The sequence below is a fragment of the Hyaena hyaena genome, unplaced genomic scaffold (genome assembly GCF_003009895.1).
Source record: "Hyaena hyaena isolate Hyena2069 unplaced genomic scaffold, ASM300989v1 scaffold_1727, whole genome shotgun sequence".
Lineage (NCBI taxonomy): Eukaryota > Metazoa > Chordata > Mammalia > Carnivora > Hyaenidae > Hyaena > Hyaena hyaena.
The window spans coordinates 158,645-186,368 of NW_024082361.1; the positions used below are offsets into that span (position 1 = coordinate 158,645).

The following is a 27,724-nucleotide window of genomic DNA, read 5'->3' on the forward strand; positions in this document are numbered from 1 at the left end:
TCAGACCATATGTGCAGACACTTGAGATGATGACAGAGTTAAGCTTCCTAGGGTCCTAGAGTCAAAGAAACTCTGCTGACCCCCACTGCTAAGCAGGTGCACTCCTTCCACAGGGGGCAACATCTGCCGATCGGTCATGGTCCCACTCGGTGAGGACCCCAAGAAACTTCCTTGGGAAGAAACAATTTTCTCAGGACTGGCAGCCAGCTTGGGGGATGTAGAGAAATTATATCCATACAAGGCACAGGGGCTGTGTAACCTGAAAGTGTTATAGGAACCCTGATGGGTCTGGTTAGCGGCAAAGGCGTTGCTGGAGGGTGAAGGCATGATGTACTGGAGCTGGGGGGACATCCCCGAAATCTGCATGGACAAGCTGGTCTGTGGGCAGCTGAAAGTGTCCCCATCAGCGCCGCCCATGGACATGTTCACTGAGGTGCTGCTGCTCACGCCCACATAGGAAGGAGTCCTGGGCGCAGCAAAGGTCTCGCCGGTCTGGTTGGTAAGCCTGTTGTAGGTCTCGGCCAAGGATGTGCTGTATCGGTTGAGGGTGAGGCCAGAGCGAGCACAGGTGGAGTAGTCAGCCGGGGCCAGGCTACACAGCTGGCTGGTGTTGGGCCCCAGATGGAAGGCAGGAGAGGAGCAAGGGGAGCCAGACAAAAGATGAGGGTGGGTGGCAGGGACACCACTCCCAGAGCCTTGGAGCAATGTGGAGGAACTTGTATTTCCTACAAAAGAAGTTGAAATGTAAAGAGCAATGACTCTACAGCCATGTCTGCCTTCCGATTTTGTGAGCCTGAGCTAGACACAGCTTGTCACAAGGAAGCCTACACTGAACGATGAAAAGGAGATGGTTCTGTCTCTCAAGGAATTAGAACTTAACTGAATTCCAACTGAAACATTTCAGACACAGGCCCTCTCAATATTTCCAAGGCAAATGATCTCCCCAGGATCATTTTTTTTTTTTTAATTGCAGAAGATACTAGGACACTGCAACACAGAATTTCCACATTTTCTCTCTCCATTAGCTTTCCCAAAGGTTTTAGATTTTTCTCTAATATAAAATATTGACTTTCCTAACAACTTTATAAATTTCATCTCACTCTGTATCTTCTTCCAAAAGTATAGCCATCACTGGTCTTCTTTCCCAATTTTACTCTTTCAGCAGACCTTGCTCTGGATTTTCTTGCAAGAAAATAGAAGGAAATCAAAGGAAAGACCCAAACTGGTCAAAGACACATCCTGCTTCAAATACATCTGTAGCTTCCCACCGAAAGCTTGTGTGCATCAATGGCTATAACCCAGAGGGCTATTGCAAGAAGACAAGAGTCTAGAACTTCAAAAATCTTACTTCCAACCAGAAAACAGGTTGGTGGCTCACATGCTAATACGAGAGCAGAGGCTCACCAAAGAAACAGTCCTGTGAAACAGAGATTGATTGGGTCCAATCAATAATGGTGGTGGTAGCCCACTCCTCCTCTCTGGATTTGCTGGCAGATTGATGTTTGCAAACCTGACAGAAGTTAGGGGGAGAGAATTCCAACAGGCTGGACAGGTTGTAAAGCCTTCATTGCTCCAGCAACAGTGTTTTATATAGCTTCTCAAAATAATCTAAAAGCCCGAGCTGGTCAATGATAATTATCTAAAACCCAGCTATGTTAATTGTCACCGGGGTGCTGGGCAGGATCAAGCATAAAAAGCCTGAGTGCTGAAGTGGGCTGAGAGTCCTACCTACTGAGCAAGAAGGAAGCATCATTCCTTTGCATGCAGCTTCCCGAGGAAACACTAGCCTGAGTTTGGGGGAAATACTCAGAGGTGAGCCCAGGGAAGTCTGCCTGAGTGTGCCTGCCCTTCTCAGCATAAATCCAACAGGAGAACCCTGACTCGGGGCAATGGTGCTGAAGAAAGTGAGGAAAGAGGCTGGCAAGAAAGGGTGAACTGGGACCACCACTGGCAATTCCCTGGGCAGTGCACCTGGCACAAGAGCCCACAGTCTGACGCTAATTTTAACAAGACATTTAAGGGTGATGTAAGGGTCACAAAATATATAAACAGCCTAAAACATCCCAGACTTAACCGATGGACCACAACAGCCATTTTTCTAGTCCCCATCCACCTTCCACACAGAAAAGAGATGGATCCTGTCACAAGAGGTCGGTGGTAATGAGGTCACCATTGTAGACACAAATGACAACTCATTCATTTTTCAGTGCCCGAGCTTCCAGTCAAGAATGGGCTGTATCTATGACCAGGAGACTTTGTGTTTTACCTTGCTTGGGAATTCCAGGGATATCTTCAAAGGTGAGAGTCCGCAGTGAAGGTCTCCAGAATGCATATGACTCCACAAGGGCTTCCAAACCCATTCTAAATGGAAGGATCGGGATGGAGGCGGACAAAAGAAGCCTAGTTAGGAGCAGTTGGATCTTTCGCCAGTAATAAGCAGCGCAGAAAACATCACTGGTGTTGACGGTGGGCCCCCCTATGTTGGTAGGGTAGGAGTTTGGCACGGATAGAAAGAAATGCTTCAGAAAAGGGCTACATTCTGCCACCAGGCATACAGGATGATGGAAGCCACCCAAGATGTCCTGTTAATGTTCTCGGGAAAACTAAGCTGATCTCGGAGAATAAAAAGCTGTCCCTCTGTGCTAAGGAGTTGAGGTGAAGTGGTCCATCCTAGCTGATGTGAGTCCAAGGACCTGCTGGGATCTGGAATCCAACCTCTCTCCCTGTAACATTACTTCTAATGAGCAAGGCTTTGCCACAAAAGCATGACCCTGTAAAGCCAATTTTTCTGAAGAAGGATTTCTGCCCATCATTCGGTGTCTCAATAGCCAGCTTTAGAAAAACATCCAAAGAAAACTGACTTCTCTCTGGGGGGCACAATCTTCACCACACCCAGGAAGGCCAGGATGGGCTCCCCCTCCAACAACAGAGAGTCCAGGTGGGTAGAAGGCAGCACTGACTTCTCAGCCCAGCATGCAGGAGGAACACAGGAAGGTGATCTCACAGGCTGGTGCAGTATCTGGAGCTAGTATTAGCGTCATTCTTTTCAGGCCCCTACATATGCTTAATGAACGAATACTTAAAGAGACAGGACAAGTTGGTTGTAAACTATTTACATGACATATGTATTTTTGAAACCAAGGGTAACTACTCTAAATACAGACATAAAGGTATGTATCTCCTACCATAAGTGATTCAGAATCATCTTCTCCTTCTATCAGATTAACTAAGTCCTCTATGTTCTGGAAATGAGGGACTTCACTCAACTGGCCCATTCTCAAGACCTCAGTTTTCCCTCAACTACCACAGCCCTAAGCAATTTGTTAATCTTAATAACACTGTGACTTTCATGAAACGTTGAGCTCCATTGTAGGAAATGCCTACTTTCTGAGTGTCCAGCAATCCTCAGACATCTTATGTGATTGTCAGACACACTTTTATTTAACACAGATAATTTGTATTTAAAGCAAATGTTAAAGATCAGGTCTTTCTCTAATAGCCTGCATTCAACTTGCTACCTCCTCTGGATACCTTGCATCCCCAAGTAAGGAACTATGAACTAAGACTAGAGGATCCCCTGGCCCTGGAGTCATATCACCTACACAACATGGGGAAAACTGTCTAAACACTTATAGTAAGTTCTATGTGCAGATAAAACCATCTTATACAACTTGGCCTACAGTTCTAAGATTTTACACACTGGATTTACCTTATTACAGTGTTTAGAATGTAGAATCTATTAATTTTTTGATGTCTATAATGACTCCACGGAGCATCACTACCACATCTTAGTGACAGAAGGGACAGCGATATGTGTGTGGATGGGTAGTGTGAATGCATGCACGAGCCCACACAAGGATTGACTCATCTCTCGAGTCACAAGTTCAGGGGGTGCTGCTCTTGGAGCACTTCAAAGAGCCATCACCAGCCCCCCATAGATGCTAGTACTGGGCTGTCAAAGGGGAGAGTGGGGCACAGAGTGGATCTGCACCTGCCTTATACCTGGGCTGCACTGAGAGTGAAGGGTAGAATCTGGCTTTGGATATAATCAGTGTTCTACAGAGAGAGGATTATTTATAGTAAGAACACTAGACTGGGGGTCAGGAGAATTGAGCTGTGGCTGCAACTCATTAAAATTCACTGTGTAACCCTAAGTAAATGTTTTAACCTCCCTGGACTTCAGTTTCTCACAAAGTGAGGATTCGTATACAAAAGCTCTGCCTCATTTCCTAGCTCTAAAGTTGTTTGCTACTAAGTGATTTTTCCAAAACCAGACATCATATCTGGGGCTGACTACACGCCAAGTGCAAGATCACTCTACTCACTAATATTTTATGTACATGAAGTATTGATTTGGGGGCAGTTTGGCAGCTTGGTCAGCCTCAAAACCCATGTAGCCTGCAGGATGCATTTAATACTCAACTAATGAATGCTGGGGACTATTTATCTGTTTCATCTATATTTAGTTTGTACTCATTTTTTATGACTTTATAGAAAAAAGCTTTTTAAATGCTCAAGAATGTTAGGATGCACTTTTGTATAAAACTGCTTTTTTCTTACCACATAGATGAGTTTTAGTAATCATGGATTTAATACTAAGGATACCAAAGTGGTCATGGAGTGGTCTCAAGGGGAGTTTGCCAAGAGGTAACTAATAAGCATCCACTGGACTTAGACATTTATTAACTACACAGATGTGCATTGCCACATTATTTTTAGCCACATATATTGTTTACGTAAAGCATAAACTTTATTATGCTTCAAATACAAATCCACAGACCAAATTCTGGGGGAGACGTTATTGATCATCACAAACGTATAATCCCAAGCTCTAAAGGGATGCTCTGGAAGGTGACATATCGACAAGTGATCTGACTCAGAGCTATTGATATTTTTCTTGAGGCTGCTGTTTCACACTGCAAGTTCCAAAAAGGATTTCAGATATTGTGCAGGAAACAGTTATAAAATATTTATTAGCTGAATCTGGACTTTTTAAAAAAGGCCTTCATTTTCTTCAGTAATGGAGACTTTTCCCATCTAGTTAAAGAAAAGATAAAAGGCACCTCCTGCAGGAGTGTGGCCAAGGCGATAATTTATACAAGATGCCTTTGAACAATTTCCACATTTTATCGCCACCCTAATTTATGCTATCAAATGGCCAAGTTTATTTAGTAAAATGGTTATGTTTTTCCTGAAGTATTTAAAGCAGAGAAATTTCTGTACCTTCCTGAGTAAAAAATTTTATAGGGTCAAACCCAAGGCCTAACTGAAGAATGAAACTATTCTCAGCACATAAATTCTCTTTCACATAGCAAATGTCTTGCAGGAGAGCTTTTAAGGGTTGAAGCTACTGATTCCTATAAAATAGGCTGTAGAACCATAAATAACCAGGAAGGGATAATTTTTAATTAAAGCAAATTGTTTTATAAAGTTTAAAAAATCACAAGTCCATGTTTATTTCTTGTCCTGCTTAATTTGCTTATTTCATGTGCACGGCAAAAATAAAAACAAAATTTATGTTTAAAAAGTAGTAACAACAAGACAACAGAACCAGGGGTATTATGGGAATATAATTAACTTTTTCTCATGGGCTTTCTTCTCTATTTCTATGAAAAAATATCACTCCTTCCCCAAGCCTCCAACATTAATGCACCTTCCAAGTCTTACCTATAACTGAGTCTTTTCTTAGGGAAAATAATAGATAAGTTAGCAGTCTTTAAAGCTGACCAAACTCCCTGTCCTCTATATATGCATATTTGCATATATCAATAGAAAATGTTAAAATTAAATTTTTAAATAGAGGATATTGATTTATAAATATTTAGCATCCCAAAATAAGGACTGAAAAGCTATTTATTTCCTGAAAAGTAGGAAAAATTAATTTTAATGAGATAAAAAGTGAAATTATTTATTTCACTAATAAAGTTATGTATAAGCTCAGCATGTTTTTCTTGTACTATAATATTGCTTAAATATTTGGAGCAAAACAAAAAACTTAACAAAGTGTTAAAATTTAAAAAGTGTTAAAACATAATTCATTATGTTCTGTATGTCCGTTAAAAACTAAAGATTTTAGGGGCATATGGGTGACTCAGTTGGTTGGGCGTCCGCCTTCGGCTCAGGTCATGATCTCTCAGTCTGTGAGTTTGAGCCCCGCATCAGGCTCTGTGCTGACAACTCAGACCCTGAAGCCTACTTCGAATTCTGTGTCTCCCTCTCTCTCTGCCCCTCGCCTGCTCGCACTCTGTCTCTCTCACTTTCAAAACTAAATAAACATAAATTTTTTAAAAAGTTAAAAAAAAAAAACTAAAAATTTTTGAGTCAGGAAAGAAATGGTAGCGAGCACCATGGATGCCACAACTCTATACTTGTCAAACAAAGGGAAGGAAAAAATTCGTATCAAACCTAGCATTTTGACTTCATGATACCAAACATGGGACTTAGTTTATTTTCATCAATCCCACAGATATTTTTTCACTGACCAAATTTTAAAAATCCAATGGCTTTTCATTACACTGACATTTCTAGAATTCTTCCTGAAAACTTGTCATATGCATCTTATCATCTCACTTCTGTTTATAGGTTTATTCACTATTGTTATCTATCCAATATACACCTTTAAAAATACTTTTAAATGTATTGCTTCAAAAATGAACAGACAGTATACAAGCAGTGTGATTCTCCCAGTATCGACAGCAGCGATGTGTTTGCTAGGTCAGTGGTACAGGAGAAGCTAGACACAGTTCCTGGCTATATATTCTTTAAGCCTCAATGCTGCCTTTCTGGAGTTTCAGGGAGTTTTAATAAATGTATTCTCTGCTTTAAAAAAATAATGAATTGAAGTATGCAAGACTCTTAAATGGATAAATACTATACTGCTATAACCAAAAGCACAAGAAGATCCCATCAAAGTACTTGTCAAGGTAGAAAAGAAGTCCCCCCAAAGGCTCCCTTTAGTCCCTCACCAGTGACCATCTCAGTTACTAGATTATTCAGCTTTTAGAAACTCCTCTGAACAGCATAGGTAACCAAGAGCTAATGTAACAGCAAAAGCCAAGCAGAGCTGTTCTCCACAGTAAAACAGACATCTAAAAAAGATAGAATAATTTCAAAATCTCAGACAACAGGTATTATAGGAATACTTGCAAATCTTCCTACAGAATGAAGAATTTCAGAGGGAATTATTAGCTAGTCCTATTATTCATCAGCCTTGTTGATCTACCTGCACTAAATTAAAGGATACTCTACTCTCAATGCCTTTCAGCTGCATTTTAGTCCTCCCATTGCATAGTGTTTAAATAATGCCATTGAATATGAAGATGAAATCAAATCTCTGCAGGCACTTGAGTATACTCTGAGAAAAAAATCTCTGCACCAACCTTGCCTGATTAATCAATTGTAAGAATGAAAAATCTGGACTACTACCTGATTGTTTTCACTCTACAATTTTAAATCAAATGGTCCCTAAAACAAGATAATTGGGGATTTGACTTCTTGCAGACATAGCCTGTGCATACCAAGTTTTCAAGAAGTGTTAGAATAATTTCTGGAGTAAAATGATAAAACTTTCTCCAGTATTTCTTCCTAAAAGCAAAATGCTTTTAAAAACATTTAAGGCAAAGCCTTACCCTGAAAAGGCATCTGGAGAACGTTAGTCTATTATTACTCTCTATTACCATCAATACTTATTTTAGAAAATGTTGCACCAAACTATATTGGAATCGAATCATATCAATAAATTCAAAAACCCTTGGCACACAGACTAGGGTGATCTGCTTTCTGATAAACGTAATAGAGCAGAATTCATTACTGTAGCTCTCCCACTTAGTACAAACACCATAAAACACGACACAGAAAAAATAAACAAGTGTGTGGCTGTCAGCGGAGCCAAGACAAATTTGGAAACTGAAGAACATCAGCTCTCTTGGCAATGGGGAGTAGTTTCATATTCTAACTGGAAACCTGTGGGAAAGAGAAAACCCATCATGTTCGAAAGACAGAATCAATAGATTTTCGTGACATCACTAAGCAAATTCTAAACCAAGAGCAGATGCAGAGAGACTTACTGATGTGGAACACTGAAGCCCTGTACGTAAAGGGTAGGTTTCCTCAAGGCCCCTTCGAAGGTGGCATGCAGTGTGCATCTGAGAACTTCCATTTTTCAGCCAGCATCACACATCAAAGTTCACCTTAGGAATGGGCAGGCCATAGCACTACACCCCAAAATAAGTTACATCCAAGATCCAGTGTTACCGACAAATTTTAATCCTCATCAGAAAATGATTTCAAAACCATGTCAGTAAATTTAACTCTTTACTTTGTAATGGAAAATTCACAATAAAAAATCAGATATATTTATCAGAGCCAGAATGTTCCTCACTAAGACTTACCTGTTACGCCCAGAGTCTCGAAAGCCTTTGGCAAATGGATTCCTATCTATTTTCAGACGAGTAATCTGCAGGGTAGAAAAAAAGTTATATCAAATATTTGAAACGTCAAGGAAGGTTTTTAAAGACCAAAATGGTAGGACTACAAGTAATTCCAAAATTCACTGTGTTCTTCTCCCCTGTTTCTCAGATATTTTATTATTATTAGCTGCAAATCTAGAAGAAAATGTTAGAAATCACCTAGACATTCATCTGTTAAGAAAAAGACAATCCTCATCCCTATCCAAATTCTGTAGATAAAATTAGTTTTGCTTTTAATATCACTAGAGAAAGAAATTCTGAATCTTCTCTTGATAACTTGTCCTTTGACAATCCCTCTGAACTAAAGCTCTTCCCTTTAACTCCGTGACATGGCTTAATCCTATTTTTCTTGGTAATGGATAACAGCTAATAACCAACTTCTCTGTATTCAAGTTATTTATATACTTGAATGCTATTAAGCCTCTACATATCCCTGTCTTCTTCTGAAGGCAATATACACTTCTTTAAATTTTCTGTCTCTGTGTTTTTCTTTGTCTCTCTTTGAATCATCTTTATGGGTCTCATCTGAAAGTTTTATTCTTTCCTCTTTTTTCTGTTGAATCCTGACCTGAGCAGAGCAGTATAGTGAATGTCTTACCAGGGATAAACACTACTGGAAGGCTCTAATGAGATTAAGTCTTATTCAAGTAGTAGAACTAAATGATGTCTCAATTTTAACTCACATTTGGAGGTGGAAATTTTACAAATGGTCTAATAATCTCCATTAAACATATTTTTTAGTTATACCATCTTGTAATTGACACTAATAAACAACATCCCATCTATTTTTTAACAGATCTGCACCTTGCCCAAAGGAATTTATAGGCCTATTTTGTAAGAAGCACATCGTGCTTTGTTTTTTATGCTCTTTGGTTTAATGGTATCTACCAAGTTAATGAACATACTTCTGATGATACCATTTTGCTAAAGACAAATGACCACTATTGGACAACACTAAGGCACAGAAAAGGCATCCTTGAAAAGTCATCTGCAGTCCCCTATATTGTCCTCTGTGTGCTCTGTGCACCACCTGAGATATATGTGCTCTATATGATATTGTCTTAGTATGTGGATAAAACTACATTATAAAGGATATAATGTAAAGGTTTGCTAATTAATTCAGCATGTTTGCCATTCTGCCATTGAAGGAGTTCTTTATAATTCATTATAGCTTAATTCTTTGTTCATTTAAATAATATTTAAATAACATTAAATAATTTAAATGTTCATTTAAAGTAGTATTTCAAAAAAGAGTACAGATTTATATAATGGTGACTTGTCTGAACAGAGATATGCTACTATTATCATTATTTGTATTACTGAGTGCATACTATGTACGCTGTACTGAGAATTTTATGCACATATTTCATTTAATTCTCATGGCAACTTATATGTAGTTATTATCACAATTTTATGTTTTCTTTTAAACTGGGGCTTAAGTTTCCTATGGTTTCATTCATAAAGTAACTTGGCCGTAGAATTAGGCTGGGGCTCTAGGCTTCAGAACCCATGCTAAACACCGGTCTAAGCTGCTTACCAATTTTCAATGAATTCTTAAAAACAGTAGCCAAGAAGATAAAAAATGAATATCATTGCATTTTGTCATTATCAATTTCCCTTTTATTTTTTTTTTTACTCCATTAATCGATTGATTTGTCAATGTTTGTCAATTGGCGTAGTCACCAACATGGACCAAAAGCCTACTATATCTTGTTTATTATAACACAGAGGGTGGGGGAAAACTCACATTTGACATGGCTAATTTGTTTGTGTTTGAGACAGAGAAAGGCAGAGACAGAGAAAGAAGATAACCTGGGGCTGCTTAAAAGGTACTGAATGTCTTAGTTCTTTTCTCCTTATGCTTTTTTCCTAAAACAAAAAAAAATTCATTCTCTGCACCTAATATATTTTAAGAATATGTTCCTAATTATCTCCAGTCCTTCTAAAGGTTAATTTCATACTTCTTTCTTAAAGTCTATATAAAAGCGCGGCAATGTGAATGAGAGAACAGGACAGCTTTGGCTGTGGGACCAGCAACTCCTCATGGATGAGAGTGGATGAGCCTCCCAGCCCTAAAGGAAGATGCAGGGGACAAGATCCAAACTTCCTTATAAGCTATAGAACAACAGAAACCACAACAGAGATTAACATTTAACTGAGATGTAAATAAACGTAATGAGAAGTAGAAAGCTAAAATAATTCTGTTGATCACTAAAATTAAAAAGGAAAAAAATCTACCACAGACCACATTAGCTACAACTACATCACTATTTTTTATGCAAACTCGTCATAACTGCATGGACTAAAAAACTGCCTCAAATCAATTTTCCACTTACTTGACACAGCCTTAAAGAAACACATATACTTACCAATATCAAAAATATTTCACCTCTAAAATTATTACTAATTTTATGAAAAGATTATTCCACAATTTCTGTTCTCTCAGCTTATAAGCATGTGTATCACCTATTGTCACAATTAAAGCATATCTTGAAAGAAACAGCCCTTTTGCATATGTACCAAAATGACTACATAAGATAAATGCCTCTGAAATATTTCCTATAATTCATGGATTATAGTTTTAAAATAATGTGTTATCTTTCATATTCTTCTTGTGTATTTCCTAGGCAATACACATGCTTTTTAATTTTAATTATGACTTCATGATTCAATACCTCAAAATGGAAAGTAAACTTACATTGTCAGTCATGAAGCACATTCTTATCTAAAGAAAATCTCGTGATAGTAGCCTTACTTGGAGAATCACAGATAAGGATTTGTTTTTATACACACACACACACACACACACACACACACACACACACATCCTACATGTCTTACATGGCAAATGCTTTATGACACTTGGTAACATTTAGATATGGTGAAAAGGATTGCTAGCTTTCAATTTACACCCGAAATGAAAAGTGTAGAAAGATACCAATTCTGAGAACAATACCTGCTGATTCTGATAGGCAGTGACAGTTGTGAAGACAGTTTCTGGAAAGGAAAATGCTTTTACTCCCTCCCCAGATGGAACAGGCTTGATGGGAGAAAGATCATCCCCACAGTCTTTACGGATGACATGGACTCGTGGTTGGTATTTGTGCATAGAATGAAGAATAATCTGTGTCAAGGAAAGAAGGCCAAATATATCAAGAACTTCTGCCTAAGCTTAACACCATGACTAAACTTTTAATGTGTAAGAAAAACTGGCAAAAGTGCAAATTTAATAAAGTCTATCAAAACTATAGAGGAAGGGCTAAGAAGTTATTTGTAAAATATGCATAAAACTATAAAAGGGAAAAGAAAGTCATTATTTTGGTAGAACCCTGTGAATAACCATGAACTTAACATCTAATTTTCTATGTATGTCTGAAAATACAAGAATTCATCAGCATTTATAATGAGCCAAATGGAATATAAAAGTCCAAATCAATAAAACCAAAAATGAGATTAAAATTATTATTTAAATTCCACCACAATCATCCTCTAAAAGTAAGTATTTGCACACCAAGGTTTTTCTTAAGAGAGCATTTTTCCTCTATTGGTGATGACAACATGTCTATTCACAGCAAAAGGAATTTTAAGAAGACCCAAGGGTCTGCTTTGTCTGTGGCTTGCAGCATCCCTGGTTTGCCCAGAGAACCCAGTGTCCATACCTTCATCACAATGAAACTTCCAAAACCCAGGCACCTGGGGATGGAAAAGCTAATGCACTCAGACTCTACTAGGGAAATCTGATAATATGGTTCAACTACCTTCTACCCAATGATTTCACTTCTGAGAATTTATCCTAAGGAAATATTTCAAACCCCAAAAAAGCACTTCATGTAGAATGGGCAGTGCACCATTTATAACAGTGGAAAAACAATAAACTACATGAGCAGATTAGTTAGGTCAATGAGAGTCTGTACAATAGGACAGATGTTATTCAGCCATTACTAACTGCTGTTCAGGACATTTTTAACCACAGAATAAAATGCTTATTTAAACGTTAAACGATCCGAGTTGTTTATAAACCTATCACAACTATATGAAAATAGACAATAAAAAGGACCCACAGAAATATATGAACAGTGATCACGTCTAGATAATGGGATTGTGGGTGAATTTTTTTTCTCCTTCTGTATACATTTTATGCTTTCGAGGCATAGGAGGTGGAGTAAAGAAATATCCTTATCCAATGAAATTTTCTATTTGCTGTTGGGAGTCCATAGTCAGGTATTCATTAATTAGTTTAGTTAATAAAACTCTATCTTTCCAGACGTCCATGATCTGAATTCAGATTTGGGGGGTTGGGAGTTGAGAGAAAAATACTTAAACAAAGTCTTGGAAAAGCACAGTGATTGACCTGCCTCGTGTTTTTCAGGTGCAGGCAGTTTATTGGAAGCCAAACTCAGAATATTTGGTCAGCCCAAAAACAAAGAGCTCTATACCCAGAAAGCGTGTTTATTACCATAAGAGGATGTCTTTACTCTAGGGCAGTAACCAGCACAGTGGTCAGTTTTGTTTTGGTTTTCACTCTAAAATTTTCTTTTTTTTAAAAAATGCTTTATTTATTTCTGAAAGAGAAAGAGACAGAGACAGAGACAGAGAGAGACAGCATGAGCAGGGGAGGGTCAGAGAGAGAAGGAGACACAGAATCCAAAACAGGCTCCAGGCTCTGAACTGTCAGCACAGAACCCGATGCGAGGCTCAAACCCACCAACCATGAGATCATGACCTGAGCCGAAGTCGGACGCTTAACCAACTGAGCCACCCAGACACCCCTCACCCTAAAATTTTCTATCAGGAGAGGAAATGCCTGGATGGCAGATCTAATGATAGTGCCCACCAGATCCACTTGATGGGGAGGTGGTGTGAGTTTAAGGAAAGGATAGAGAATACAATAGCTCTCACGGTCACGTGTGGACACACACATGAATCTGCAACTTCTGGAAGTCTCTTTCCAGGTCTAAAAAAAGGACAGAACTTCAATAACCTTTCCAGGTCTAAAAAAAGGACAGAACTTCAATAACCCATTAGTGGCTCACAAAAATCAATTTAATATGCCTCAACAAGAAATTATTTAAATAAATAAAATTATAAAGTAGAAACATCAAGTGTGCTCCTTATAGTAAGGATAAGTACTGTTTTGCAAAACACTGTTCACTTTGTGTGTGTTTACACTAGATCATAATGTAATATGTGCATGTGGTTGTGTGAATCATAAAGTCTGAAAAACACAAATGCAAGATTTATTCTAATGACTGTAATGATCAGTAACTCCAGAATAGAAGGAAAAATGGAGAAAGCTACTTCACATCAAACAAACTAAAATAAATACATAGCTCATTTCAGAAGACTGGAATAAACTAACTTGGAATAAAGGAAACTAAAACTGATTTGGGTTTCTGTTTACTATTCCATGAATGCAGGTTCTGAATTTATGAAGTCTTTGTTCTCTCAAGCAGATTTCTTCATATTGCTATATATGTTTAAATTTTATTTCCTTCTTTATATCCTTACAGAATTTCCAAAATGACCTAAAGTGGGGTATGCTGGGGTAGAGTACAGAAGTAGCTGAGGCATGCCTATGTTTGCACATTAAATGGCAAATGCCATTTAAACTGCCATTAACTCCAGTTAACTGGAGATCATTCAAGCAAAATAACATGTTTTCAATTTTATCTATAGGGATTTAGTATATTCCTGGACGTTTTCAGGTAATGCTAAACACACCTCAGTTCTTCTGTATAAAATACCATTATTTGCTTTTTAATGGTCTATCAAACTTATGATGATGAGCGGTCAATATCTTTTCGCTTATTTAATAAAACAAGTAAAACCAGGAGAACTACTGGCCCTATAAACAAGAAGGCCAGCATGATAATGCTGAAACTCAAATAATTATATTGGATCTGCATGTACCATGCCCTCTGTTCTGTTTAAATGGAAGATTTTTTTTTCTTTCTGGCATTACCTAGTAACAGATAGTCACATTGACTAATGTTCATGAACGGTTTTTTTTAATACATGTCTTTTACACTTTAAAGACACTAGTTTTGAGTCAAAAGAAGCATGATATTACTTACGTCTAAAGTCAAGGGCCTAAACTGCCTGAAGATTGACAGACAGGCCAGCTGTGCCTTAACAACACAGCTCAATAAGGAAACATTACCTGCTGACTCTGGAAATTTTCTAGATGACCTAAATGCCAGTGTTGGAACAAGTCAAGCAAAGGGCCGAGGAGGAACAGATATGCAGCTCCCTGCATTATTGGTGATAACTGGCACTGATTCACTTTAAATGGGAGAGGTCAAGACAGTAACGTTTGATCACGAGCTCCAAAGCAAGACGGCCTTGGTTTTGTCTCAGATGTGACACTGAATATAAAACATGCCTTACAAATATGTACTTTCAAGTTCACCAGCTCATCTGATTCACTCAAAATCCTCTGGTTCTAATACAACACACGAGAAAACCAAGCCTGGGAGAGCCAAAGTGACGTGCTCATGAACATGAACATGTTGAATCGCCAAGCTCTTATAAGTCTCTTCCTCAAAGAGATCTTGGCAATCCCCCTTGTAATACCTTACTTCCCCACCTGATTCTCAAGCAGAAATGGAAAGAGGGTGAGGACAAACTTAGAGCTAGGGTGACTATGTCACCGATGCATTGGCAGATGAGAAAGGGATCCTCCACAGGTCTCCTGACTATGGTAGGCTGGTCATGCACCTTCCAAAGCACCTCAACACTGTGAGTGGGAGTCCTGCCAAGGTTTAGAGACACCATTACCTATTGAATGTCTTCTAATTCTTCAGAGATGTTCATGTAAAATGTTTCCCTCCAGACAACAAACTCCAGATGAATAGAGAACCATGCACATGATGAGAAGGAAATACCTTACCCAAGCATGCTAACCATCTGCACATGAGTAGCCCACGGGCCAGTCTTGGTTGTATACAATACAACATAAAGCTGGTTACGAATTCCCCAAGGATATGTAGAGATTATAAAGTCTTTACAACATTCAAGGATTACTTGTGGAGGGGTAAGACATTCCAGCCTACATTCTCTCCAATATTCCTCTTTAAATAATCCCTGGTATTTGGAAAGATGAAGTCACATTGAGGAAAACCTAGTGGCACATAACCTCATGTCTCATGCAGTTCTACGTCCAGTCACAGCCCCATGAGGATTTGATTCCTATGTTAAACACACTGTGTTTAATAAAAGTCCTGAGTCTACAATGCAGTTCTCAGGTCACTATGTTGAATGCTTATATACTTTTAGAAGAGTAAAACTGGGAGGGGAGAGGCCAATAAAGGTAAGAAACCAAAATTCATCACTCATTTGTGTCTATAGTTTGTTTAGTTAGAAATTAACTGCAGGAAGGCCAACCTTAACCATATGATGGCAGAGGGGTGAGCTCCTGAGAGGTCTCTGCATCAAGAAAAGGACTAGTGAATTAGAAAGTCCTACCAAAATGGTACTACTGTCTTTCTACATGCTGAATCATATCAACAATAGAATAAGAGGAACGCCTGGGTGGCTCAGTCGTTTAAGCATCCAACTCTTGATCTCAGGAACCTGAGTTCAAGCCCCGCATGGGGCTCCTCACTAGGTGTGAAGCCTACTTAAAAATAAACAAATAAACAATAGAATAAGAAACAATTTCCTAATCTCCAATCTAACCTCACTTGGGATCATCAAACCAAGTATATAAATACAGCACACAACTTCTTCATGAAGCCTTCCTAATCTCTCCTACCTGAAATATGTGACATCTGTATTTCTCTAGGCTGACAGCATGATCTTCTGTGTGCATGTCTTCTCTCCCCATCTAGGCTAGATCACTGAAGGCAGATATTAAGGCTTTTTATTTTATAATACATTTTACAAAGTCTTAAAAAATATGTTTTTAAGGGGCATCTCAGTACGTTAAGAATCCAAGTTTGGCTCAGGTTGGCTCAGGTCACGATCTCATGGTTTGTGGGTTTGAGCCTCACATCTGGCTCAGTGCTGACAGCTCAGAGCCTGAAGCCTGGTTCAGATTCTGCGTCTCCCTCTCTCTCTGCCCCTCCCCCACTCTCTCTCTCTCTCTCTCTTCTCTCTCTTCATCTCTCTCTCTCTCTCCTTCTATCTCAAAAATAAACTAATAAACTTGAAAATAATAAAAATAAATATATACTTTTTAAAAATAAATAATGGAAAAGAGCATTTTCCCTCCTATATTCTTCTCTAGTATCAACTGATTCATATATTTTTACCATGCACAAAGGCAATTTTCTTACTTCCAAAACAGGTACCTATCTTTATCTCCCTATTTCACATACTCATTAATTACCTCCCTGTATTAAAATATTATACCCTGCCACACACTTAAAAGTAAAACTTCATTGATAAATGACACATTTCACTAGATTTTTATTGTTTTCTATGTTTTTATTTTTCATAAAAGTGAAATATTATAATTATTTAGGTATAAGCAATTGAATTTCTATTGCAATGTATTCTTTATGTTTAAACAAATGCTATGTGATGATTAATTTTATGTGTCAACTTGGCTAGGATATGTTCCCTAGATATTTGGGCAAAAACAGTCTGGATGTTGCTATGAAGGAATCTGTAATTTTTTTAAGTTTATTTATGTATGTATTTATTTATTTATTTATTTATTTATTTATTTGAGAGAGAGAGAGAGAGAGCATTAGAGCAAGTAGCAGAGGGGCAGAGAGACAGAGAATCCCAAGCAGGCTCCATGCTGTCAGCACAGGGTCCAATGCAGGACTTGAACTCGGAACACACAAACCATGACATCGTGACCTGAGCCAAAATCAAGAGTCAAACACTCAAGGACTGAGCCACCCTGGCACCCCAGTGAAGGTATTTTTTAGATGAGGTTAACATTTAAGTGAGTAGACTTTGAGTAAAGCAGATTACCCTCCATAATGTGGATGGGCTTTACCCAATCAGTTGAAGGCCTTAAAAGAAACAGACTGACCTCCCCTGAGGAAAAAGGAATTCTGTTTTGAGACTGCCTTCATGCTTGAGATGCAGTATCAACTCTTCCCTGGGTCTCCAGCCTGCTGCTATAGTTCTGGGACTTACCAGGCCCCACAATTATGTGAGCCAATTCCTTAAATAAATCTCTCTCTATGTATATATTTTTACACATTCTACTGGTTTTGCTCCTCTGGAGAATACTGTTTGACAGAAAGTCTAAAGAAATTACAAAGTTTAAATTATACAGATAGATTACTGTATCTACATCAAATATTGCAGATACATTAAGTATTAGATATAAAGCCGGTTATCTGAAGTGAAAAATTTTAAATTAGAAAGTGACCATAATGTATTTAAATTACTGAAAGAAGTATGTACCTTATATATGACAGTGTATAGTTTTTAGACCCAATTATCTCTTTAAAAGATATATTCTCAAACTGTAGAACTCAGAAAAGTAGAGGATACTTAAGCTTTTGAAAACAGGTCACACTTAACAGTATTATTCTTAAATTTTCTATTCCAAAAACAAAAGACACCTCAATGAACATGCTGGCAATACTTCAGTCTGTTCCCTCAGTGAGACAGAAGAAACTTGTCTTCCTTCCCTGAAGTCAAGTGAAAACTAACTGTTACAACTTGACTGTGTAAATGAAGAATAAAAAGAACAAAAATAAAGTAATGCACTAAAATAGAGGGGATGAAGGTGGATTCAGAAATCTACTATGTTGCTTTTCTGATTTTTCTTTTTAAGTAGGCTTCACACCCACCACAGACTAATGCAGGGCCTGAAGTCAGAACCCTGAGATAAGACCTGAGCTGTTATCAAGAGTCAGACTGACTAAGCCCTCTAATTTTGTTTTAAATCATAAAAAGCAAAAACAGAAGCAATGTAAAATATATGTGTCTTAAAAATCTAGATACTGCATTAGTATCACAAAGAAATTTATACTTGAATGTTTTTATTAAGGTCAATTGCTTAAGATACTGTCTAGCAACTTACAAATCATATCCTGTCATAACTGTTAACAGGTTGTGACAATCTGCATTTTTGTTTGAAAAGATTTGCTCATAAATATGCTATCTTTATGTCACACTTTGAGAAATGAACTAGTTGATATTCGATATACCTTTTATGTATGATAAACTCTTCAGAAAGCATTTCAGTCCTGCCTCAATCAAAACCATCTCAAATAACAAAATCCTAATAGAAATGCTAGCTTTTGATAGAAATTAGCATGTATCCAGAGTTACTTATTTATTAAATTAATAATGAAGAAGTCTTGCCTAGGAATAACATTGCATAACAATTAATAAGGTGTTAAAAATCACTGTATTATTGGAATGACTAATTTTGATCTATATATCATGTTTCAGCAGTTTTAAGACTAAAAGTAACTGTTACTGTAACATATTTTGACACATTAGATGGCATTACAAAACTGGGACACAAATAGCGAAAGCCTGGACCATTACTGGGAAGCAATAAGCTTCAACAGGAAAAAGGACTAGATGCAGGCGGGACACAATAAACCATTATCCCTGTTGACCCAACTCCTAAGTATTCATATTCACAGCATAATAATTAGCATCTTATAGGGTTTCAAACATACGTTCTGGCCAAAAAAAGTCTGTCTGAGATTCTTTCATTTTAATATAAATGCAGTATCTAGTTTTAACCTATTAAATGTTTCATAGGGTATGTTTCAGGCCCAGGTATAGTCTCTGATGCAAATATAACCTTGATTTTGCACAAATCAGGCACATGCTGACCAACCAAGAGAGGAATATTCTGATCTGAGAGAAGTTCAAGCCCTTCAGGCAGACACAGTATAGGTATGTCTACATCACCGACGGTGGCACCTTAGGGAAGTCATCTACTCACATGGCCTTGGTCATCCAGTTCATTGTTGGTGAGCTTCAGCTTGTCAAAGCTGATCACTTGTCTCATCCAAGTCTCCCCCGAGGCAGGCGAGTCCGGGTGAATGTACACCCGAGGTGGCACAGGGGAGTCAGCATTACCTGCCACCATCCATTTAGAACTGTGGTAAACATACCTAGAAGGCAATGACAAGGCTCAGTATATAGAATATTGCTTTCTTGGAATTTCCAAGTCAGTAGAATCAGACAAACTGTGTATCTTCTTTTTTTAAGTCTAAAAAACAACAACTTGCTCTTTACATCCAATACACATAAAATAAGATTTCAAGCACTTTTCAAAAAAACTGAAACGATGCTCAGCATCCCTCCTCATCAGGGAAATACAAATCAAAACCACACTGAGATACCACCTCACGCCAGTCAGAGTGGCTAAAATGAGCAAATCAGAGAACTCTAGATGCTGGCGAGGATGTGGAGAAACGGGCACCCTCCTGCACTGTTGGTGGGAATGTAAACTGGTACAGCCCCTCTGGAAAACAGTGTGGAGGTTCCTCAGGAAACTAACAATAGAACTCCCTTATGACCCAGCAATAGCACTGCTAGGAATTTACCCAAGGGATACAGAAATGCTGAGGCATAGGAGCACATGTACCCCAATGTTCATAGCAGCACTCTCCACAATAGCTAAAACATGGAAAGAGCCTAAGTGTCCATCAACAGATGAATGGATCAAGAAGATGTGGTTTATCTATACCATGGAATACTACATGGCAATGAGAAACAATGAAATCTGGCCATGTGTAGCAACATGGATGGACCTTGAGGGTGTTATGCTGAGCGAAATAAGTCAGGCAGAGAAGGACAAATACCATATGTTTGCACGTATAGGAGGATTAGGAGGAACTTGACGGAGGACCAAGGGGGAGAAGAAGGGCGGAAATGGTGGGGGAAAGGGAGAGAGGCAAACCATGAGAGACTCTTGAATGCTGACAAAAACTGAGGACTGATGGATGTGGGGGGGAGGGGGGGATGGGCATGAAGGAGGGCACTTTGGGGATGAGCACTGAGTGTTATGTAGAAACTAATTTGACAATAAACTATTTGTAAAAAAAAAAAAAAAAACTGAGGCAGCCGTGGTTTACTGACCTTTCAGAGCCAGTGATGTGTTAAGGGTTTATGCACACTATCACCACCATAAATACAAGTATCTTCATTCTTATGATTCACACTTATTCACAATAGACATTCCATCTGCATACTGATATTTTTCATTTTTCATCTGGATATTCAATTGACATGAAGAAACTATTAAGTTGTCGAGCACATCTTTAAATGAATCTCAAAAAACCTCGAGAGTGGTGTCTTTAAAGTGTCCTGCTTCTTTTAAGATCACTCCACATTTTAAACAATGTACAGGCTGATGAAATCAATGGTAGAAAGGCAAGTGGAAACTGTCAAAAGTTCCATATTTTCATTTTCTTAGGAAAAAAGGTTTAGCTATTATCATTTAAAACATTTTTCTAATTCAATTCAGCTAAAAATTGCAAACGGTGTATTAAGTTTAACTTAAAAATTTTATATAATCAAAAAATATAGGTCTTTATGTCTTTTTCTCAATCCTTACAAGAAGATTCTTTAGTTTTCAAATTCCACTAATCAAAATATACATCAAACTTTGAAAATCAGGGTATATCTAATTAATGCTACTTCTCAAATAAAGAGACCAAACATTCTCTTCTGCTCATTTAAGCATTTCAAATATATTGACTCCATAAGAACAATACATTTAAATAATAATGTTTCAGGTAATAAATAAGATTCTAATATTTAATCCTATATTCAGATTATCATTTATTAATGTTAATCTAAAATTCACTATTACAAAAACTAGAAACTAGTATATGATGATTCACTTAGAAAAGGGTATAAAATGAAATTACATACTTAGGTGTTTTCCTTCATTTGTATTTTAAAATATGACATACAATTTAAAGCAATAATGTGTGAATAGTCTCAGAGAATTCTACCGGTGTAGTATGCAAATTTCTTTCATAAATAGCATGAGACATTTTTATAACATCTCTAGTAAGTCTCTCTGTTTTGACTAATGTCACATATTTTATTCTCTTTTGATTCAATATGCCTTCTATTCTTTAAGTCCTTTTCTTGGAGAAAAAAGTACATACTCACAAAATTAAAAATGATTTTTAAAAATTTCCCTGAACTGGTATAGTGAATTTCAGTAAATAAGTTCCTAAGTGCATGGGCTTTTATGAATATTAATTTTATATTATAATAAATCACAAACATTTTTAACTTGACCAAATATCACTTTGACAACAGAAAATAACCAAAAAAATTTTTCTACTATTCCTAAAAATGTTAGAAAATAAAATGCAAATCTTAGAAATGCAAGGAAAAAACTCCTCTATAGTTATTCACAAAATAGAGTAATATGCTTTATCAGACCTCAAAAAAGTACACATGTTCAATAGTTCAAAAATCCACACCACCAACAGAATACACACTACATGTTACATATTCTTTGTGAAATATTCTTAATACAATTGCTAAAACCAAACTTCCTTGGAAGCATTATAAGTGAGAACAAATTAATGATTTACAATTCGATCTTTCAAAATTTGACATCTTAATACTATACTTGAAGATTTTCTTGCTCTTTGTGAGAATAATAAGAATCAATTAAGTAAAAGAAACCACCCAAAATACATGAGAGATATTTAGAAAAATATGGAAGAGAAAGGAAGAATTTCTAAGTTCATTAAGAATTACATTATCTTTCTCAACACAAAACCCAGAGTAGAATATGGATTTTAAGCCAAGTATATTTAAAGACTAAATGCCTTCTAGTTTCTACCATGTCGTAGATAATTTTAGCAAACTCCCTAATGAGTTATTTAATTAAAATCAGTAATATAATACAAAACACAAATAATAAAACTGTCCTTTTTATTGCCCATTCTTTTAGCATTCCATGTGCGCCTGTACTAATTAAATCTATATATTTTTGACACAATAATCCTGTTTAAAAAAAAGTACTCCCTAAGTTTTAAAAAGTGATGAAAACCAAATTTGACTACACTGAAAAACTTGCTAAATGCTCTAGTTGTTTATAAAATTTTTAAAAAATATATAGAAACAAAGAACAAAATTTAAAGCAGCTTCTTCTGACCTTCTACTCAAAAGTTCTTTTTAAATGTTAGCATTTTTTAACTCCTCAGGAAAGTAAAAAGCATTGTCATTGAAAACTGCTGACTGGCTTATTTGCAGAAGAAAATAGAGCAAACGTAGGTTTGAAACTGAAGAATGTGTATCTTTTCCAACTTTACCTAACATCCAAGTAAATATGTACTCTTTCAAAATCTAATTATTACAACATTCTTTTTAAATCTACTCTGTTAACTACCAACTAAAAAACAAGAGTAAGTTAACAAATTCATTACCAGTTTAAAGATGTTCTAATATCGTAATGAATTAGAAGACTGTATTTCCTACAGTATAAAAATCTTCAATACTTTTCTAAAATTAAAGGAAAAAAGCTTGCCAACAATTATAATTTTGAACATAACAAGGTAAAGGGAATTTATTTAAAGATCAAAACAATCACAAAGAAAATGAAACATTTCATTGAATATTATGTACACCTACAAATTTAACATTTCCTCTCAAAATCCTAATTGAAAAGTGAATCATTATAAAAGACACAGTTTAGCAACGCTACACTAGCCTTTATCTAAAGTTCTTAATGCTTAAAAAACACTTCTTCTGTATCTGTTAAAAGCAAAACAAAAATTAAGTTTCCACATTAACTGTAAGAGAAGGCACCATCTGGGCTACTGGATCTGTCGGGAGTTGGGTTATAGATCTAGAAATTATACAGGCTCTGGAAACAAACATCATAGTCATCACAGATGAAACAGGCATAGCCTGTAAAATCCTAGCATTTTCTTATCCTCTTGAATCCATCTGATCACTGTACCTGTATCTTTTGTTGTCCACTGGCACAATGTCCATGGCAATGTAATACTGCTGGTGAGGATCTAGTCCTGAGATCTTCACTCTCATTGCTGGAAACATGCGCCTATGCATACGGAGGGGAGAAACAGGGTATGGGTTTTGTTTGTTTGTGATTAAGCACGAACAATGAATAAGCGAAGAAACCTAGGGAAACCTCTCTGTTTTTCATGCGGAAAAGTTTATAGCATTCACTTTGGTAATGTAATTCAAAGGATCAGAATATAGGACACATCAAAACTGAGACTTAAATGTAATTTGCTGTACCCTGTCATGCACTGTGATTACTGAAATGTCAGTACAGCTAAAAGGAAAAGAATTGTACACTGAAGGAGTAATAGCACTAAAAAAAAAAAACAAAAAAAAAACCAGAATTTTATTTTTTAAACAAAAATCTAAATAAGCATATTTACTTTAATGATATGAATAATAAAATGTTCCAAATGGTAGAAATAGAAAATCTGAATTTGTACAAGTGATAAAATATATTATAATGTGAAATTTTAAAAGGGTTATAAAAAACCACAAGGAGCCAATGTGCCATGCTATAACCAAACAATATGTTCTTTATTGAGACAGGACTTCCTGTCTGCAGCATGGTAAAGGTGAAGTGCAAAAGTTGCTCTAAATTTGAAAGGTATAGTAAAACTTCTTTATTGAAAGCAGAAACTAAACACAATGTATATTTACCAAATCATTCCTTCCCTCACTATACCCTGGAAATACTTTCTTATTTAGCTACACTTACTCAAAACTTTGCTAATTAAAACAAATGAAAATCTGCATTTCTCTAGGCTTCCAGAGATGCATATCAGAGATGCTAAAGTACACCCAGCTATCCTTTAAAAAGGATACAGTAGCATGACTATAACAGCAAATTATTGTATTAAAAAACAAGTAGAGCAGTTCTCTTTTTTTAAACTTTCATCTAGTGATTTATGTTTAGGACCCTGCCAGTTAATCTAATTTTTCCTAATTTAACCTTATAACGCAAATTTTAGTACTGTTATTTACTAAAACCTTTTTCTATAACAATAATGCCATTAAAGACCACTTCCAGAGTAAAGAAAGTCCATTATTCCTAACTAGGCATGAGAACAGTTTAATATGCTGGCTGTTTTAGTGTTATTTCAGTGCACCTGTAAGATAAAGAGTAAAGGTCTTTAACTACATCCTTTATAAGACAACCGTTGCTTTGTGTTGTTGAAGACTGAATTTGGATCATTAATAAAAGCTCTGTGAAAATGTAGAAGGTAGCATATGGATTCAATAAAATATGTTTTTGTAATTTCTAATAAGTTTGGATACTTTTATGCTATCCAGGTTTTTGCCATGTGTACTCCCTGAAAGAGTTGCTGTGCTTTTTAAAGTTCCTTTTTAGGAAGATATTATTCATAGATTTCACTGCACTAAATGAACTGAAAACTTTAAAATGCAAATATGGCTGTGCTTTCCTCAAATTAACAGTATCTACCCAACAAAATTATTTTACTAACTGGATGTGCAAATTTCACACTTTGAAAAAACAGATATAACTTCTTACATTTTTGAGTATGTGGTACTCTTCAGCAAATTTAGGCGAATGTGTTGGATTTCATTTAGAAAAAAAAAATGTAACCATGAAACTGGATCCACAAACAGAATGGTTTTTAGAAACCGGGTAATTATTTTTGCAGGAATTGTACACGTATTACTGATGATTCCAGTAACTTTTCATTCTAGTGTAACATCAAAATAGCACATGACGTTCTTACACTGCTAGGAAATCTTTTGATAAAGAACCAACTTGGCAGTCTGGAATCTTAAAAAAAAAAAAATCAGTTTTCTAAAGAGTAAACTGCGCTTTTTAAAAAAAGGAGAGGTTAAGGAGAGTCGTCTGTTTCGTGGTTCCAGAATCTATAACTAGAGCCTAAATAAATGCCTAGACAGACGTAAACAGAAACACGAATTTCTAACTACCCAGCATACGGAGTATCAATCTCAACCGCTACCGCACTAGCGGGGACGGTGGTTTTCTCCCTAATATCCGAGAGTGCGGCGGGGCTGTGCCCAACACCGACTGCACTGCGGTGTAGACAGGCAAAGCCAGCCTCAAAAGTGAACCACAACCCGGGCCTCGTCTTGTCTGTACAAAAGAGCTAACCAGAGACTCCACAGCTCTGCAGGCCCTTCTGCTTCCTGACCCCTGTCGGATCGCCCTTTACCTGCCCGCTTTGGTGATGATCATCTCAGTGCCGATCTCGTGAAAGCGATTCCAGAGCTCTGCTCCCTGCAGATCCACCCGCGGGGCCTGCGGCGAGGGCAGTGGGGTCCCGGGCCGTGGCAGGGCCGGCGCCGGTGACCCCTTCGGGGATCCTCCCGGGGACGCCAGCGGGGAAGCGCCCTGCAGGAAGCCGTCCTCACAGCCGCCTGGGCAGTAAAGGGCAAAGAGGGGTAACCGGTGAGGGCTCGAGAGGGGAAGTCGGATGGGGAGACTTGACTCCCGGAGGGCGGTTGGAGAGACCGAAAAGACCAGGAGAAAAGGGGAAGCTTTCGCGTCTTCGGGTTCCTCTACCAAACTGGTCCAGGGGTGGACGACCGCTCTGCCCGCCAGAAGGACTCGACGTGCAAGCGGGATCCCCAAGTCCCGAGGCCCAAAGCGCGAGGGCCGCGTCCATCCCTCCCTCCGGGCCTCCGCGGGTCAAGGCCCCAAAATAAGTTTCGCGCCGCCGCCGGGGTCTAGGATAAGTGCCCCAAAGAGCCTGAGATGGCTTCCCGAGTCCAGGACCTCAGTGCAAACCCTGGCACACCCGAAACGCACGCTGCAAAACCGCCTGGCGTCTGGATCCCTGGTCCGAAGTGCCTGGGCCTCCCTTCCCGTTAGGCTTCCGAGGCGCTTCGCTTTGGGCCCGGCCGGAGGCATCTTCTAGAAAGCTCTTCAGACTGCACTCCCGCCAAACTCCCCGACCGCCCTGAACTCCTTAGCCAAGCAACGGAGGGACGAGAAAGGCGCCAAAAGCCAGCCCACGGTGGCCGTCGGCCTTGGTGTCGGGAATCCAGAGGGGAAGGGAAGGGCTCAGCTACCCCTCGGGAAACCACGTTTGCACATACGCCGCCCTCTTCCTGGTTTGCCAAAACTGTTTAGGGCATTCGTTCCGGTTTCGGGGGGGGGTTATGCCGTCGCTCCCCCCACCCCCTTGCTTTTAAAAGTTAGGAAAGAAAAAAGAGCACCCATTGGCTGGATCCCCAAGGGAGGCAGATGCGGAAGGCAAAGCCCCGCACTGCCGAGAGCCGAAAACAGCGGCGGAGGAGGGCGCGGGTCGCCAAGTGGGCTGCGGCAGCCTGAAATGCGAGGCTAGGAGCGGCCTTTGAACCGTCTGGAGGGCGACCAGAGTTGAACGGCAAGAACTGCCAGGGCGGCCGTGAGCTTCGCGCCCGGACACCCAAGGCCAATGCGTTGGTGGCAGAACTGCCTCGGGCACAGGGGGGCACCGCGCGCGCGTACTCCTACAACTCGCCGAAGTTCAGGTCCCCCGCGGCCGCGCGGCCCGGTGGGACCCGGAGGGGCGCGCGGGTAAGAAGCTAGGCGGGAAAGGGCCGACTCACCCGCGGCTCCCCGGGAGCCGCAGCTCCGTTCCAGGTCTGCGCAGCTCCGGGCGGGCCCGGATACCGCCCCGGCCGGTGGCGGGAGTGCAGCGCCTTCGTCTCCCTCAGAGGAGCCTTTTTCACCGGCGCCACCGCCGCGGCTGCAGCCTCGGTCACCTACGGCCCCCGCAGCCTCTTCCGCGCCCAGCTTTCGTCGCTTCTTCTGAAGCTGTTGCTGCTTCTCGGCTCCTATCAGCGCCTCCACGGAGAAGGCGTGCGCCTTCAGGCTTAGCATGCTGCACGGCGAGCCCCTCCGCTTCTCGGCCATCCCCGCCGCCTGGCGCCCGCCCGCCCCTCGCGCATATACACTCAAGCGGGCACACGCACACACTCGCTCTACTCCCCCACCAAAATTTGAACGCCTCTCGGGGCCTCCCGCAGGCCGATCTGCCCCCTTCCCCGCCGCGGGCAAAAACAAATTTGGCGTTTCCTCTTTCTCGCTCTTGTCGGGATCCAAGGAACCAGCGACGCGCCCTCCAAGTTTCCTTCCCTCGGTCTCTCGCGCGCGCTCTCTCACTGATGCACTCCTTCGCTCCCACCCCCTCCACCTCCTCCTGCTGCTCCAAGATCTGCTTCGACTGATGCGCCAGAGAGGACTAACATGGGTAAAAAACACTCTGCAGACACAAATTAGGGATTGTAATTGAAATTTGTTGCCTTGATCTGTCAGCACTTCCAAGCAGGAGAGCGGTGGGAAGAACTTGCTCATTAGTGTCAATAAAGCGGCA

At 39.0% G+C, this 27,724-nt stretch overlaps 1 protein-coding gene across 1 annotated transcript; it reads right to left on the reverse strand.

The window, feature by feature from the left end:
- TBX18 (T-box transcription factor 18) lies at positions 1-27,264 on the reverse strand. The gene is made up of 8 exons (XM_039224706.1): positions 26,958-27,264; positions 25,577-25,781; positions 23,338-23,439; positions 19,342-19,513; positions 11,425-11,592; positions 8,391-8,455; positions 2,267-2,361; positions 1-725 (listed from the first exon to the last, which is right to left on the reverse strand). Exons 1-8 carry the CDS (start codon positions 27,262-27,264, stop codon positions 1-3), a joined length of 1,839 nt encoding a protein of 612 aa, XP_039080637.1.
- Positions 27,265-27,724: the final 460 nt, after the last annotated feature.